Genomic DNA, 16,906 nt, shown 5'->3' on the forward strand with positions numbered 1-16,906 from the left:
TCTTTAACATTACACAGAATAATATGCTGTCTTAAAAAACTCATCATATCAACGCATCAATTTCTTCCAGTTTCCAAGAAACTCTACAATCAGCGCTAGACCTAACCCTAGCAGTAACTTTAACACTTACTTTGACTTGCTTCGACAGATTCCAACCCTAATCGCTCGAAAGATCTGGTAAAGAGTAGAGTACTGCTACTACAACGCCTAAGAACTACCCTTGTAAAAGGCTCACCACCAGTAGATACGCTGTACTATAATCTACAAAATAGCTTTATACTATAACACAGAAATGCTGTGAGCAACAAGACTTTCTTCAACTCTATAATTTAGGCAAGGTAGTGCCTGAACAGGCTTTGAAGCCATCTTTGCCTTCGAAATATTTTGTTTTTATACGAGTAAACAACTTGCGAGCAGACAAGAACGTCAAGTGGTCTGATCAATATACGCTGTACTATAATATACAAAATAGCTTTATACTGTAATACAGAAATGCTGTGAGCAACAATACTTTCTTCAACTCTATAATTTAGGCAAGGTAGTGCCTGAACAGGCTTTGAAGCCATCTTTGCCTTCGAAATATTTTGATTTTATACTAGTAAACAACTTGCGAGCAGACAGAGCATCACGTGACCCGATCCATATACAGTACGTCCAATACAGTACATCGTACTGTACACTGTAAAGTCCTGTACTGTACTGTGTCGTACTGTACCGTACCGTACAGTACAGTACCACCATTCCAATTCGCACTTCATTTCCAAATTTCCTTTACGACGTCAAATCTACTTCTGGACAAATGGCCGAGCCAGGTATCGTCAGCTAAGATTTCTACTTAAACTTGACTGCTGCCATGAATGATATAATTATGACAATAATACTGTAGTCCTTTGTAACCAAGTCTTCTTTCTTAATCATGTTTCAAATAATTACTTTTATTCTTATTGGAAACTCAGTGATAATAGTAGTACAACAAGTCACCGATCGTACAATTTAGGATTCAGTCGAGAAGGATAGCGAATCGATTCATATAACCTTACAGCCAATAACAAAACAAAATCAATACCACGTTACGCAGTATTATCAAATGGAGTTCAATAGAGAATTAATCGAATCACTTATAGTAATCATAACTAGCATTAGCGATAACATCGAAGCAAGACTATTCGCTACATCCTTTCAATTGCAGCTAGTGAACATCAGCCACAGCCGAATATTACTACTTAGTTACTTCTCCCCTTTCTTGAATACAAAGATACGAGGCGGATATCTAAAGACAATGTTATTACTCCGTTGACATAGTCTGCTTGCATACGCACAGTGCTCTAATATGTTATTTTTTAAATATAAAATTGGCTGCCTTGAGTGGATAACCTCACAAAAGGAACTTGTCTAATCATAATTATGCAAATTCCATATCTACGAGATAAAAATGTCCGTGTTATATTTTACATAAATTAATATATCAGCATTGCATGGAGCAGTTGTTGTTGCAGCGGATATGGATCACAGTTCAAGTTGTAATTAATTTACATTATACCCTCGTAGTAACTCTAATCTCCACAAATATGGATTGATTATCTCGTCTAATAAACAACTTAATGTATCACCGACGTTTATATCTGTCTTATTGTAGATTAAATGAAACTTTCATTGTTGTGGTAATATAAATTTTTGGAAGCAAAACTGTAATCGATACTTTCGTTGAATAGATGTTGCCCAGACGGATTGTCAAGAAATACAGCTTGTGTCTGAAGATACCCCAAAAGATGATGAGGAGGATGACCGAGAATCTACCTACACCATTACATTAGGCGAAGTAGCTGTCCGTACTTTATTTACGGAATTCACGTCGGCTGCTCAACGTAAAATTGAGCAAGTTATGGCTGAACCTCTTGTAAGTTAATTGCACAATAATTATACGAAGATGTAAGACTCTTTATTATGAAAATTTATTTGGACTGAATTTTATCTCCTCTGCAATCTGGATACTAGGACGTGATTCATATAGAGCATGATAATCTAGCTTTCAATTTTCTTTTAGTGTAATGTTTTATATAGAATGCGTTCCTATTCATTTGAACGGGTATTGACTAGTAATTATTATTATAATAATCAGAGTAAAACATGACTTCAATTTTACCGTAAATTACCTTATTCAATACGATATGTGTATATGGATATCATCATTATTGATATTCTAGTAATTAATTTATTCGTAGCTGGTGACGATTTCAATTTGTAATATTTCATTGTCATTGAATGCATTCCTGCATCTACATTATGCAGGAGCAACTACTATCAAAGTCATTACAGAGAGGTGAAGATCCTGAATTCGATCAGGTAATCTATTGTAGGATCAACAAGGGAAAGGGCTCAACATACGAGCGTATTGCAATGATCTAATCGGCAACAGAAAGTCCCTTTCATGTTGAGAATATGCCATTGAGTGATAATTTGACCTAAAGTATGAACTGATTTTATTGCTTAGCTGGATCCCTATTGTAGCCAATCCTGTAGTTACGCTATTATGCAAGTGATATCGAGATAAAAAAATTATAATTGATGCTCGATAAAGTATTTAATGGACCGCATTCACAATTGACTAGAGATTTACGAAATGTATTTATATTATTTATGAAAAGTTCATTGCTGATGAATCCTTACATTTAATATCATTTTAAATATCGGTGTAGCTTCTGGTATCACTTAATGCAGTAGCTGAACATTGCTTGCCATCTTTAACTAAAACATTGCTTGAATGGTATATTAGACAGGTAAATTGATTATTTAAGGTTAAATTCTTAGTTATGTTACTAATTACCGTCTTTGTTAACAAAAATTGTATATATTGGAAAAGTATTGCATTGTTATGCACGTTTATTGAGACTCATCATAAAATTATGTTATTTTAGAATGGCATGGAATTAGATTGTTCCTTGGATAATTTATCGCCAAGAGTTAAAAAGTTGAAAGATTTGACTATCATTTATTAGGGTTAATGCTTGAAATTTAATTTCTAATAATACAATTATTGCTTTACAATATAGTTTATTTGAACTGAATAAGATCAATGCTAGAGACAGAATAAGAGATGTTTTGATGGAGCGTCGAGATGTAAATATGATCATGTATATTGCTTTAGCACATGTATTCTTTCTTTGTAATGACATGATGGACTTAATTGATTCAATATTTTCGCCTTGAAATCTTTGGCTTCAGCTGGCAGTTGATTTTTTGTTCTGTCTAGTCCTAATTGAAATTATTAAAAAGGTAACTTCGGATTATCATTATTCATTTTGCATATAATTTAATCGCTCTGTTCGAATACTAATGTGGTAACCTTTTTTTATTAATATGTATTGTAGCTACCTGATTGTCCTGTACCGGATCATTTGTTGCAACTTATAGAGGATTTAGCTTTCAAGCACTTTAAAGAAAGAAAGAGGTTTCCATAATGTATTACTTGATAATATATTACTCAATTTTAAATTTGTTTATTACATTTACATGTCGTGCCACCTTTACTTCAGCTACAATTCATCTGAAAGCCAGCATAATGGCCAGCTTATTGCGGACCTGTATGCAGAAGTACTTGGAGTTCTATCTCATGGAAGAGCTCAAGGCGTTCGTAAACGCTTTTTGAAAGAACTGAAAGGCGATCAACCATATGATGTAACTGTTAGCGTTGTTATGGGAATGCGATTTTGCTCTCTAAAGGTATAAATTGTTGTTGTAGACATTACTGAAGAAGGCTTATGCTGTTTTCGTAAACTAATCTATGCTTTATCAATATCGATTACAATGTAATTATAGATGTTTCCCGTTGAGGAATTAGAAGCGTCATTTCACTTTATGCAAGTAAGTAAAGTTAATAAGTTTATGCGAATGATATATACTCGTATGTATAAGAGTATATTACATAAACTACTAAGAAAGTGGAAATCGACATAGGAAGTCACCGCTGGGTGCCTAAATTGTGGGAAGGCTGATTATTTTCCGGTCACTTTACTGTATCGCATCAAATGAATAAGATTGGCATTTGTACTACAAATAGGATTGTGCTGCATTCTTTAATGAAGCCAGAAATCGTGATGTTCGTCACGCTATGGCTGCCATGATGGTGGAACTTTTAGTGCCTGTTGCTGGTGTTAGTTACCGCTTTTACCACTACTTTACATGTCCATAACATAGTTTGTATTTTGTGTATTTTTACTTAATAATTTGATGTGCAGATGGCAAAGCGAGAAGTTAATGTACCGGCAATGAAGAACTTTGTTGAAATGCTATACTTTAATGCCTTGGACCTAGCCAAGAAAAGTAGGCATGTGTCTGTAAGTTCAAATGTAAAAGTACTGTATTCTTCGTAGGAAGTAATATGTTTTGATTGCGAAGTATCGAAATAAGTATTTAAATATCACAAGAAGTATACTCGCTACTACGTTATGCAAGTAACGCGACTGCAGAAGGTATTATTTTCAATTTTACAGGTAATATTTCCTCTTGTAACAGTGTTGCTATGTATCAGCCAAAAATCATTTTTCTTGTCAAATTGGGGAGCCTTCTTGACTATGTGCCTAGCAAATTTAAAGGTTGTAGTAGTTGTGTAAACTCTGGCAAGGAATTGCATTTCCTCATCAGTGCATTTAACTCATTATTATGTAAATTCGTTGTGGTATAACTTCAATGTTCGTACTTAGTATATTTTACGTGATATTTAATGTTAAATAGCACAAAGTTGTTACTACTCAACGGATTGCCTTGGAATCGCTGTATAGATCCATTTGGTAATATGCTAAATTGCTGCAGTACGCTAATTACTTTACTGCAAAGTTGTGATATATTCTTTACTTTAAGGGTTTACATGATTCGTATCAATGGAGAGGATAATAACAATACAAATAGGTATAAATGTAATTATTAGCAAATATGAGTTTTATATATGTATTTAGCATAGTCAGTTTTAATATTGTTGAGACTGTTGCTAATACTTGCATTCAATGCAACAAATAGTCGCCTTAGAACTATTATGGAAGCACTGTTTCCACGAGGTTCTAGAAATGCTGTGCCGCGGAACATGCCTTTAAACATATACGTTCGAATTATTCAATTTATAGCTCAGGTACACTTCATGCTGTTTGTATACGTGTAAAGGATGAAGTTGAGTGACAATCATTTCTACTTTATTACAACACTATAGGAAAAATTAGATTTTGCCTTTAAAGAAATTATATCTGATCTATTGGGAGTTAATAAAATTTCGAAACAATTCGTTATCAACCCGGAAGTACGTACGGTGACGAAAAGTGTCTTTTCTGTGCCGCTGTTATAAACCTAGCTGAACTTGTTCTTCTAATAATTTATCGATTCCAGCGAATGACAATTGGTTTGAGAGCTTTTCTAGTTATTGCGGATCAGTTAGAGCAAAAGGTTTCAATATTTCGTTGTTTAATGGCCTGTAAACAGTAGTTAGTTTGCGTATTAAAAATTAACAATTTATGTAATCTTTACAAATGTATTAGGATGATCCACCGCCAATGCCTAGTACAATTGGTATGTTACCATCTGGGAATCTACTAAGAACGAAGAAATCGTATTTAAATACTACTTTAACTGAAACTGGTGCGAAAGAGCTTGGCATTGGACCATACTACTATGGGTAGGCTTTATGGATAGATATACAGCATTTGTAAATTCTTATCAAGCAATTAAGGATATAAAATGTCATTAATAAATGTGCAGTATAGGTTATATATTTCGAAAAATAGAATGCTGTTCAAAATGTAACTGCATTAATGTGGAATTTAATGCTTATATCATAGTATTAGAAAAGCCCTTGATTGCATCTTACGTGCACTAGATGCACAAATTGGTAGATCAATGTCTATGATCAACGGTCAGCTTCTTCACAAAGAAGTTGACGATTTAATGTAAGCAGCGCACTATCTTCTTTCTGATTTTCCGTGAGCTAGTTCTTAAGTTATAGTATAATTATAGCGATAAACATATATTTTACGTATTCAATTTTAGAAGCGAAGGTAAAGCTAAAATTGAACTATTTCGCACCTGTGTTGCAGCAATTCCGAGGTAATCATACCCCTCTTTCGAAATCCTATTAAACGTAAGGTTTCATAATTATGGTTATTGCACATTGTGATTGATGTATCAACAGATGCTTACCGGAAGGTATGACGAAGCTGGAACTGGTAAACATGCTTTCAACATTGTCTGTCCACGTAGATAATGAATTGCGAAGGTTCTATAATTAATCTATATTTTAATAATTTGACAATTGAAGTAAAGAATCAGCATTAATTACTAATGTATACCTAACATAATAACATTTTCTAGCTTTGCAATATCCTCTCTTCAAACATTGCTATTGCATTTTCCTGATTGGACTGAAATTGTCTTTAAAGGTTTAGTGTATAATTCTTAATGATATTTACGAGAAAAAATATACATGTTGCATATTTGTGTTCATGCTTATTCTTTATGGTTCTGATTAGGATTTGTCAATTTTATCGCGAAAGAAGTTCCTGCTACAAATACTGAAATTGTGCATAATAGCCTACGGTTGTTGTATCAACTACTTACAAACTGGAAATCAACCGTGTTTTCGCAGGACGATCATGTATGTAGTCAAACCACGTATAATGGAGCTGTTAATAGAAGATTAGCAAGTTTACTTCTTGTTATCTTTTATAGAAGTATGATAAGGTCAAGTACCTTGCTGAAGAACATTCCAAAAGTGCATTCGAACATGTTTTTCATTGTATTGAAGGTTTGGCTTTGGTAATGCTTTGCAGGTATTTGCCGTCATCATGATGATGTTTTAGGTTCCTTATCTGCTAAAATTTGATGCAAAACTTTTCACTGTCTGCAAATATGTTAGTTTGTCTTCAATAGTACGGAAGATCGCTATTGTAATCCTAAAAGAAATACGCAGTGTTATTGAAATAGCTGGCAAGCACAATATTTTAAAGGTTTGCAGAGTTTTGTTTAAGAAAAGTATTTATCCAATGTAAATAATTTTCGACATGATACCGTCGTCTTTTGATATTTAGATTAGTGAGCAACCGGTAATCCAGTTTATTGATAATATTGGACCTAGCGTTTTTGAAAAATATGTTGCCAACATACCTGGAATCGATAAAGTATTATCTTGATATTAATAAATTACCGTGTCTTATTCTTTAGCTGTATTAAAGCCCTTGCATATATTTTTTAATGTAGGAAAATATAAATATAAATGCTCTATTATTGAAATTTGACCTGCAATGGCTATCTGAAAAAGCTGTATCGCTTATATCAAATGATCCTTTCCAGTCAGAGGATCAACCTTTTACTAAAGCTACTCAGTATCCTATAAAAGAAAATGAAATGTTAGAAGCAATCACAAACGATCAAAGTATTCGACGGGGTGCAATCAGTACTTCGCCTTGGATTTCTTTTTTGTTAGGATTGTTTCATCAGCATAATCTTCCGAAGCATTGTTGTACTGCCTCCATGTATGCATGGCTAATTTTGCAGACAAGAACGCAGTGCTTGAGTCATTTAATTGATCCAAGGTAAGATTTCGTGAATAAGCACGTTTTTGCTCGATCAAATAATATTTAGTAATATCTTGCTCATGTTACTTAGCCTAAAGAAGCCGTCAGTAACCGCTGGACTACCTACCAAAAATGATTTCTTATTGCTCCAGTATTATCTGATGTTGTCATGTGCTTGTTGTACTCATAGCATCTTAAATCCTAATAATCAGTGTCTTTCTGACCAGGTGTACGGGTGAGTATGTTGTTGAAGTACATTTAATATGTATCATGAGTATTAATGTCAACCCAAAATATTTATAACATCTGCTTAAATTGTAATACTGACAGGGTATCCATCGAATTGGGTGAAAAATCTGAAAATTTAAAAGTATGCACCGTTAATTTATATAGGGTTAATTCAAATACTTAGTAACTGAACTGAAGTGACTAAAATTTCGTCCTCGTTCTAACCTTTTAAATTGGGTACGCTACCTGCTAGAGCAATGATCCAATTCAAGCATATCTTAAAACGGTACTATCTTTATTGAGGCACGATTCAGAGGCAGTATCAGATGCTGCTATTTCCGCTTTAGGGCACTGTAATGCTGCTACTTTCAAGTAAGATATGCACAATTGTAAAGAAGACGCACGGTTATTGTTTCGATTAACTTTTACATCGTAATCCTAAAATTTACCTTTTAACTCGTATTCGTAGATTGTTGTCGAGCGAGATTTCAATAATGTTGAAAGAACGCGTTGATAAGCAAAAAGCTGAAGTTAGTTTGTCGCTGACGTATTCTATAAGCTATTAGCAGTTGTTCTATTAACCTAATAGTTAATGAGGAATCACGTATTTTATAGTCTGTTCGTAAGCGCCGTAAAAGAGACCCCATACGCATCAAATTTGTCAAGATATTTGAAATTGCCGCTGAAAACAGCTGTTTCGTTCCAAAGTATGAGATTGAGCTATTTAACATCATTGAAGGACTTCCAAAAGCTATATTTATTGCTGCTGTACTACTAAATTTAATAATACACGCTTTACATAATAGTAACTTTACTGTGGACAAGAATACTGGTCTAAATATGATATTTGTAGACTACATTGAAACCACAAGGTTTGTAAACTGATTATAGTATGATTGTTAACTATTCTTCCTATGTAAGGTAATATCGTTTTTCTGTAAAACAGGTGCCATCTAGATTTAGAGAGCTCTAATGATGCAGCTTCTGCTTGGGACTTGCGTTTACATTTTTGCAATTTCTTACGAAATTTGATTAATAACGTTCCAGGTATGTTACTTAATTCTATTTAACAGTAAATGCATTTTCTTACGAAATTTGATTAATAACGTTCTTGATACGATAAATAAATTCTATTTAACAGTAAATAATTTACGGATTCATAAACTGGATTTTAACAGTCACACTTATAAATTACCAAGATAATTGTAGGCCTAATTTGCTTACCCACGATATGCGACGAAATCTATTTCTTCTTTGTGCATCGTGCTGTGAAGAGTTTACGCATTATTTAAGCGAGAAATTTAGTGATTTCAGGCAAGTGAAGTTCAGCTATAGTAACTATGATTTACCGATGAATTATTTAATCCATCAAATTTTATAATTCAGACAATGTCGCAATCCACCTAAGGACGTTATGTTGTCAGCATTAGAGGTAGTATGTTGTACTAAGTATCGAGATTAACCAACAACAAATGATACAATAATTATAATGGCAGGGTGTAAGATACTATTGTTTCATAAGTAATTCATTTTAGTTTACGGTTATTTACGAAGACATAAAAGAACAGATTTTCTTGCTAATTTTTCCTGCTTAATACTACTATGTGGGATAAGAATTATGTTACATCTATAAACTGGTCCTTTGTAGGGTATGTCCGCTATTGCGTGCTGCGGTCCAGTTTTCGATCCTAAAGGAATTGAAGAAAATGGATACCTGTATGAGTGGCTAGACTCTATAATTGAATGCAAGAGTAATCGCAAGGTTGAGTATTACATATCAGTATTTTAATTTTACAATATATCTGGTATGTAATCAAACCTGTTGTGTCAAATATTTTAGATTTATGGCATTGGTTGTAGAACTGTTGAATTACTTTTAGCTTATAACGAGACCTGTCATTATTTCTTGGATTGGATAAGCAATAAATGCTTGACGGCATCGCCGTTAGCTTCCTGTGGCTTGTTTCGCGCGTTTTTAAACATTTTTTCGAGAAGGTATTTTTCATTTTCAATGATTACCTTACCTTTTTTCTAGCTATAAATGTATTCTTCCAAACTGTAATAGCATAGTAATATGGTAAATGTCTTTTAGGAATTATCCCCTTCGATTGATACGGACATTAAATGTTATCCTCTTTAAAGCAATGGATACCGATCAAGAATCGCGAGGATGCGCAGTTCGGATGCTACACGTATTAGATAAGTCAGTCGCTATTTATCGTTGAATAATTATATTCTCGTAATGTATCTTGTACTACTATTGTTAAATGATGCTAAAATAATGCAATGTTATCCGCAGACGGTATTTAAGTATATATCGAGAAAGCACTGGATTAAATGTCTTTTCATCAAGTCAATTTGCATTAATAACTTTAAAGCCAGAAGTAGATCTGTCTGCTACTCTTGCGAAGTTATATCCGGAGTTTACCATACCAATGTTTTCAGGTAACATATCATGAAGTTACTATTTTCGTTCTTTCTTATGGATTGTAAGCTGATATTAAATAGAGATTTTTGATAACGTAATTTTCAATAGAAATGTGCGTTAGCCTAAGGAAAAATGTAACAGAAAAGCGACGTTTATTTATAAACATGCTTCCTTGGATGCAAAACATTGAACTTATAGACAATGCCGCCAGTAGTCATGTCACTAGTAATACCGAAATGATATGCGATGTTAACCTAGATGAGTTTCTCCAAGCACGTGGACGATTGCAAGGGGAAGGATGGGGTTCTGTAACTGCTACAGAAGTGGTAGTATGCAATCTATTTCATATAACCTGCAAGGTAACAATTTGGCAATGAAGTTATGCCGTAAACATTAATGTAATCAGTATTGTTTTAATTTATTTTAGTATTCAGACGACTATGCTAGAGAATTAGCTAACTTATGGTGTGCCCTATGTGATGCCTGGAATGGAAATTTAAGAGTTATAAAAAATTTCTTTTGTATTTTGGCCGGAGCTGGTCTTAGTAACAGTTTATTAGCTCAGGTACTCTATAAGATATTGATATTATGGTAATCTTACTTACTAATATTACTAGTAATTTGTAGATTAGAAATTCAAATTTTGGCAGATAGCCATATGCACTCTTGTTTTACGGTAAAAACTTTTTATCATTATTTATACTTATATTCAATTAGATAAAAACAGTTATAATGTATATCGGTGAGCGAATGCCTGATCGCGTAATTGAAGAATTATTTCAGGATTTAAGAGTAAGATTTTATTTTTAATTGTCTGTATTAATTCAATTTTGTAATATTTTCTTAAGTCATATAACTGTAAGTGAATAAGCATTGAAGTATGTTGACACCTACATAATTTGTTAATAGCTTGTGGAAAATTTAGCTTATTCGTTCGATAGCAGCGATAGTACCGGAAAACAATTGGCCTTTCTGGTAAAGGCGAAATGTTTAGATCCGACAGTAAATACTAGCAATCAAAGTAAGTCGTTTGGCGAAATAGTATTAATGTATAGTCTTAGTTCGCATCGTACAGACAGCAGTATTTTAAAAGGCGCCATTGATCATATCGATTTATTAAGAAGTGTTGTATGTGCATGTTCATATTTTAGATACCACATCAGACGGAGCAGATCATACTAAGAAGAGAAAGCATTCATCAGTTTCCGATTTCGTCAATGTAACTAATCCTAGTGAAGATGGATTTTATCGTACTATTCACAGAGATGGAAAATATGGTATGTCGAAAAGTTATATTGAAATATTATGTAAATAATTTCAGCACTAATCAGTGAGTAATATCGCTATAAATAGAGACGGAATTTTCTAGTGATACATCAACTGTAAAGGAAGAATTTCTGACGTGGGCTAAAAGCTGGTCTCTATCAATCCGTAACGGTAATGGTAAACCAGTACCATTACCTACTCCGAGTGATCTCTTGACTCATGCACCACTGTATGAGTTATTTTCTGCTGACAAGTCTACGATCGGTCATTTCAGGTAAATTAGACGTTTTCCATGATATGTAATTACGATCGAAGGTCTAGAACTTTTCCAAAGATTTTTTTTAAACATTGACTAATCGCGACTACTTATATACTTGAATCCGTAGGTGCTATTTTTCCTTAATGCTCATATCTGAATTACTGTTAAATCGAGTAACGTTCGATAGTCATATCCACATGCCACTATTACTGCATGTTATTTGTCTTGGTAAGATATAGGTAGTCACTCTTTCGCCTATACAACATGTCATGAAAACTTTACATAGAATACTTGCATTGATTGGTATTTAGAAATAGTTATTAGGCTTTTGTTGATGGAATTATTTTGATATTTGATAGGAATGGATCACGTACACCAAGTAGTTCATGATCATTGTAAATGCCTCTTAATTAGGCTTTTGATACTTATTTCCTACCAAGATCACTTGTTGGACATTGATACTTTTGTGGGGATACATCCGTTTAGTACAGACGTTTTAGATTCACCATCGGAAGTCATAAAACGGTTACGCAAAGGTCGAAAGCTAACAACTGGAGAAACATTAATTGCTGACGTTGATTCTTTGTCGACGAGGGAATTCAATAAAATAGAGAAATTAATTGAATTGCTACTATTGAGTGGCCATAAACCGTTATGGCAATGCGAAGAAGTCACTCCAAGAAATATGTCTATCAAAAGTATTGACTCTTTAGAAAATTTTGTAAAGAGCATCATCGATGCAGCCTCCGTATTGCAGTCCTGTAAAGAATTGAAAGAAAATTGGATACAAGTTGCTTTACAGTGGGCAACATCTTGCTCGTCACGTCATTACGCTGGTCGTTCATTTCAGGTTTTGCGACTTCTGTGTCCACCTCTTAATTGGCCGGCATTTTCAGACATACTATCGCGTTTGTGCGATACGGCGACTGATCTTAATGAAGATGTTCAAGGCTATGTATTGGAAATTTTGTTAACTTTAGAAAGTGCTATTGATATGCGTTTATCACCCTTAAAAAAAGCTATTGATGAAAAATTAGGCCGACTAAAAACAGATACTAACAACTTCCAGAAGAAGAGGAAAAACTCTACTGCGGAAATGTATGCTGGTAGCCAAAGAAGTAAAATTCGACAACGAAATACAAGCAGCATATCAGGTAATTCAATTATTAATGTTCATACGAAATCTGGCTCCCGAAGTGAATCAATATCATCAATTACTGAAGAATTAAAAATTGATGAATTTTGTAATGATGAAACTTTCGATGTAATTTCTGGCGACGTAAGTAGACAAGTAAATTACGATGATGTAGCAAAAGGCAATTCTGAAAGTAAAGCGGATCGTCATGGGAATAATCATACAGATGATAATCTGATTACAGAAGATGAATTAAGCCTGTTATTAAGCGAAGAATCTCGAGATTTACTTGCGAGAATCTTTTGGTCTTGTGTATGCTTGCTAGAGTCAGACTACGAGCACGAGTTTCTTGTGTCACTCAGAATCATAAATAAGTTATTCAAGTCGCTACGATTTTGCAAAGTACAATTTTATGCTAATTTAGAAATCATATTAAATCAGATGGAATGGACAAACTATCCTGGATTACATGCCTTATTGTTGAAAGGTTTAACGATTCCGTCCATTGTTACATCAACATTACAATTGTTATGTTGGTTAATACCTGACAACGATTATCGAATAATTGACCCATCGCAGCGTATTGCCTTACCGCTCAGTATGATTGCGGTGCTACCTTATTTAATCCAAAATTTTGATAGCCCTGATGATTTTTGTATATCATGTGCGCAAAGTTTTGGATCAACATGTGAAAAAAGTCGTAATTTAAATAACGTTGCTACTTTACTTAAAATGTACATTGACAAAAAGTACCCCCAACCATGTCAAGTTTGGCTATCAGCTGTGTGCAAATATATTAACGACGCTTATCCCGATTTACTAACAACTATATTAACTTTTTTACTGGAAGTTCTAGAGTTTTGCCCTGATAATGTACGGAGAGAACATCTGCTAGTTCTTCAGTCTTATGTTAAGCATATTGATATATTATCTTCAGACGTACAGCAGTGGGGTGGTGAACTTATTCGCACGATTTGCCGTTCCTTAACAGGCTCACATTGGTCGGAAGCGTTAGATATAATAAGATTGGTTGTTGCGAAATCTTCTGTCAATTCTCCACAAGATAGTAATGAACCTCGTGCACTATGGCGATTAGACACTTTTGGTGGAATGGTAAAAAGAGAATTGCCCGGACCTACCTTAAGCTTTAACTACGATTTATCTAGTACAAAAATTATTGGATTTAGCAATACATCGTACCCAGTAAACCTGATCCATAGCCCTATATCATCCGAAAATGACGAAGATGACGAACTTGAGATTGAGAAAATGTGTGCCGCACAAAATAGGACACGAAATTGTTTACGTTTGCTAACGAGCACATGCGGTAATAAATCAGCATTAATTAAAAATTCGTATCAGTCGATTGTATTTAGCTCTACCAGCAGCATGCAAGCGTTCGATCGACGTCAAACTATTGAAAAGAGTTCTTCAGATGAAGGATTGATCATGGACGAAGTTACTCATAAAAATTCAGATTTTCGCAGAAGGAGCCTGATTGGTGTTGTAACTGATTTCGACTTTCTTGATGATGAATACAAAGTAAATGAACAGGCTAATTCTCCCTTATTTAATTGGGCTAGTGTGAGTGTGTTACACTCTCCATCAGCGGAATCAATTATTTCAACTACACAAGAAGAAATCAACCTGCGTAAAGATTTATCGGAATTGGCTTCGATCTGCAAAGAAATGTACGAATCCTCAGATGAAGAATCACAAAGTACTATTGACGATGAAGAATCTGTTAAAAGCATTGATATTAACTTTAAAGTAGAATCAGAAGAATTATCGGTTTTGCCTGGTCCTCACACTGGCGATATTCCGGAATTAGTTGTTGATCAAAAATGTGATGTTGAAGTTGCTATTAGTGATAATAGGATGGAAAAATTATCTGAAAGCGGTACGGAAATTAGCCAAGATAGTTGCAAATTAGTCACTCATAAAGCTGGCAGTCATATTTCCATGTCAAGTCTTGAATCAAGTATTGGAATAGCAAGCGAAGAAACATATAAACGTGGCTCATCAGCATCAGATGGAGGCATGAAAGAACTATCTGAAATGTGGCAAATTCATGCTTCGGCTGTATTATCTAAAAGGATTAATAGCAAACTCTCATGTACGCATGAGATTTTTATAAAAACTTTTAATAGCATCATTTCCACATATCAGCGTTTGACAGACAAGAGCCGTGAAATTACTCAGTTAGATGAGTTTCAGGGTATTGTCGTTAAATTAAGTCACGTATCTCAACTGCTGTATCAGGTTGAAATTCCTTTTGTCTACACCGATTGGGAAAGTTTAACCGAAACTGGCTTAATGCAAGAGCACGCGTTTCATATTATCGAACTACACAACTACTGTAAAAATATCTGTAATCTTACTGATAAGTTATGGGAGGAATTGTATGATATTACGGCAACAGAAGACATATGTGAAACCGTTATCCTTAAAAGAGTGCAGGAATCCCGGATTCAATTATATGGAGATTTGTATCAGGCAGCTTTTACAATAATACTACTATTGGAAAATTACAATAAAAATATAAGAGAATTGTCCATGGCAATTTCGAAAAGCTCTAAGGTATAATATTTACGTATCCATGCTATTATTTGTTAATAAGACTTTAATTAAAATAGACCGTAATTATCTTAATGCCTGAAAAATTTGCTAGATCGTAAACATTACTGAGGATATCGAGAAGTGTCGTACAAGTCTAATTGATGTCAAGAATAAACCTAGTGATCGAACCAGCAGTCCTAGTAGCTTTTGGAGTGAAACCTCTAACGTAAAACAAAAGGCAATAAGTAATATTCAGGAATGTCTTGTGGAGGAAAGCTTCCAGGAAGCTCTTCGATTGTTACATAATAGCAGGTAATGAATCCGCTATAGTAGCGCATACGATGATTGGCATCGGAATAAATTGTTGCTTATCTAAATTTACACAACTAATCAACGTTAGTATAGTTAAAAATCATGGCTCACATGTAAGATGACTTTCGATAGCTTATATTATATGTCTTGCTTTAATCCAATTAGGCGTAAATGGTCTGGCGATGTATTTGGAAAAGATGATAAAGAAGATATTAATATTTTATTGACCATATATTTCAAAAGTATAACAAAGACTAAACACGGTAGCGTACACTCAACGTACTATAGAATTCTCTATTTGAGGTTTTGTAACATTTTTAGGGTTTGTGTCTAGTAACATTTAATAACAAAATGAATTCTTATGACTATAATACTTTAGGTGTAATTGCAATACAAGACTATGCAGAAGAAGTATTAAGAACATGTTACACACCAATTAAAGGATTATTGTTAGAAATTTTACCTCAGCTTAATGACTTGAAACATGAAATATTGTGCAATTATAGTAACACCTCTGAGGTGTTCCATGAAAGTAAAGTGTTTAATTAGTTACCTTCAGTGAGATTACTTTACGGCTTTCTTGAACGTATTAAATCTTTTACTAATGGGATAATACTAATCTCTTTGCTAAAAATGTATGATTGCTATGTTATACTTTGGCAATATATGCATTGCATGCCACTGCTACATAGCATCTCGATTTCACTTGCAGGTTTTATATTCACATATCTAGCTATCAAAGATGTACATTTAATATACTGTAGATATTTAGCAGTTCATTGTATAGAATTTTGCATCAGGAATGGGCTTATTTATCAGTTGATTTACTAAAAGTGAATTGTTTTGTTCTACGGAGTAGTGTAAGCTACCATTACAAAAATTTGTATGCATGTATGTACATAAATATATATATATATACTACCAAAGAAGAGAAAGTAGGTATATGTATACTGTATTTTAAGATATCATTTAATATAGTTACGGCGCATTTCAATTATTTACAATTGTATATTATTGAAATTAAAATATTGGTATACTACATTTTAGCTATCGACAGCTGATTAATGGGTTCATAAACTACGGCATTTTTGGTGTGTTGTTAGCGGCTACTATTTACTTTGCTTTGCATATCTCATGAAGATGCATGTACAATAGAACAACAACCC

At 33.8% G+C, this 16,906-nt stretch overlaps 2 protein-coding genes across 2 annotated transcripts; both read left to right on the plus strand.

Moving 5' to 3' along the window:
* Positions 1–1,813: 1,813 nt before the first annotated feature.
* TRIADDRAFT_25535 (uncharacterized protein) lies at positions 1,814–6,799 on the plus strand (the record flags this gene model as incomplete). The annotated part of the gene is made up of 23 exons (XM_002112262.1): positions 1,814–1,897; positions 2,290–2,343; positions 2,697–2,777; positions 2,916–2,968; positions 3,051–3,117; positions 3,223–3,273; positions 3,369–3,448; positions 3,534–3,720; positions 3,817–3,861; positions 4,058–4,150; positions 4,236–4,334; positions 4,491–4,592; positions 4,732–4,787; positions 4,858–4,905; positions 5,014–5,122; positions 5,201–5,287; positions 5,374–5,430; positions 5,523–5,659; positions 5,823–5,930; positions 6,031–6,087; positions 6,173–6,256; positions 6,352–6,419; positions 6,510–6,799. Coding segments are annotated over 23 exons (2,097 nt in total), but the record flags the coding sequence as incomplete, so codon positions are not given.
* A 710-nt stretch (positions 6,800–7,509) lies between these two features.
* TRIADDRAFT_56185 (uncharacterized protein) lies at positions 7,510–16,289 on the plus strand (the record flags this gene model as incomplete). Its single annotated transcript, XM_002112263.1, has 22 exons — positions 7,510–7,571; positions 7,645–7,788; positions 7,884–7,923; positions 8,035–8,153; positions 8,251–8,311; positions 8,397–8,653; positions 9,168–9,213; positions 9,430–9,543; positions 9,622–9,776; positions 9,874–9,984; positions 10,081–10,226; positions 10,318–10,568; positions 10,637–10,774; positions 10,927–11,001; positions 11,119–11,230; positions 11,361–11,486; positions 11,563–11,749; positions 11,862–11,962; positions 12,094–15,449; positions 15,541–15,740; positions 15,906–15,982; positions 16,120–16,289. 22 exons carry the CDS (start codon positions 7,510–7,512, stop codon positions 16,287–16,289), a joined length of 6,048 nt encoding a protein of 2,015 aa, XP_002112299.1.
* Positions 16,290–16,906: the final 617 nt, after the last annotated feature.

This window comes from Trichoplax adhaerens, genomic scaffold (assembly GCF_000150275.1).
Source record: "Trichoplax adhaerens TRIADscaffold_5 genomic scaffold, whole genome shotgun sequence".
Taxonomy (NCBI): Eukaryota; Metazoa; Placozoa; class Uniplacotomia; order Trichoplacea; family Trichoplacidae; genus Trichoplax; species Trichoplax adhaerens.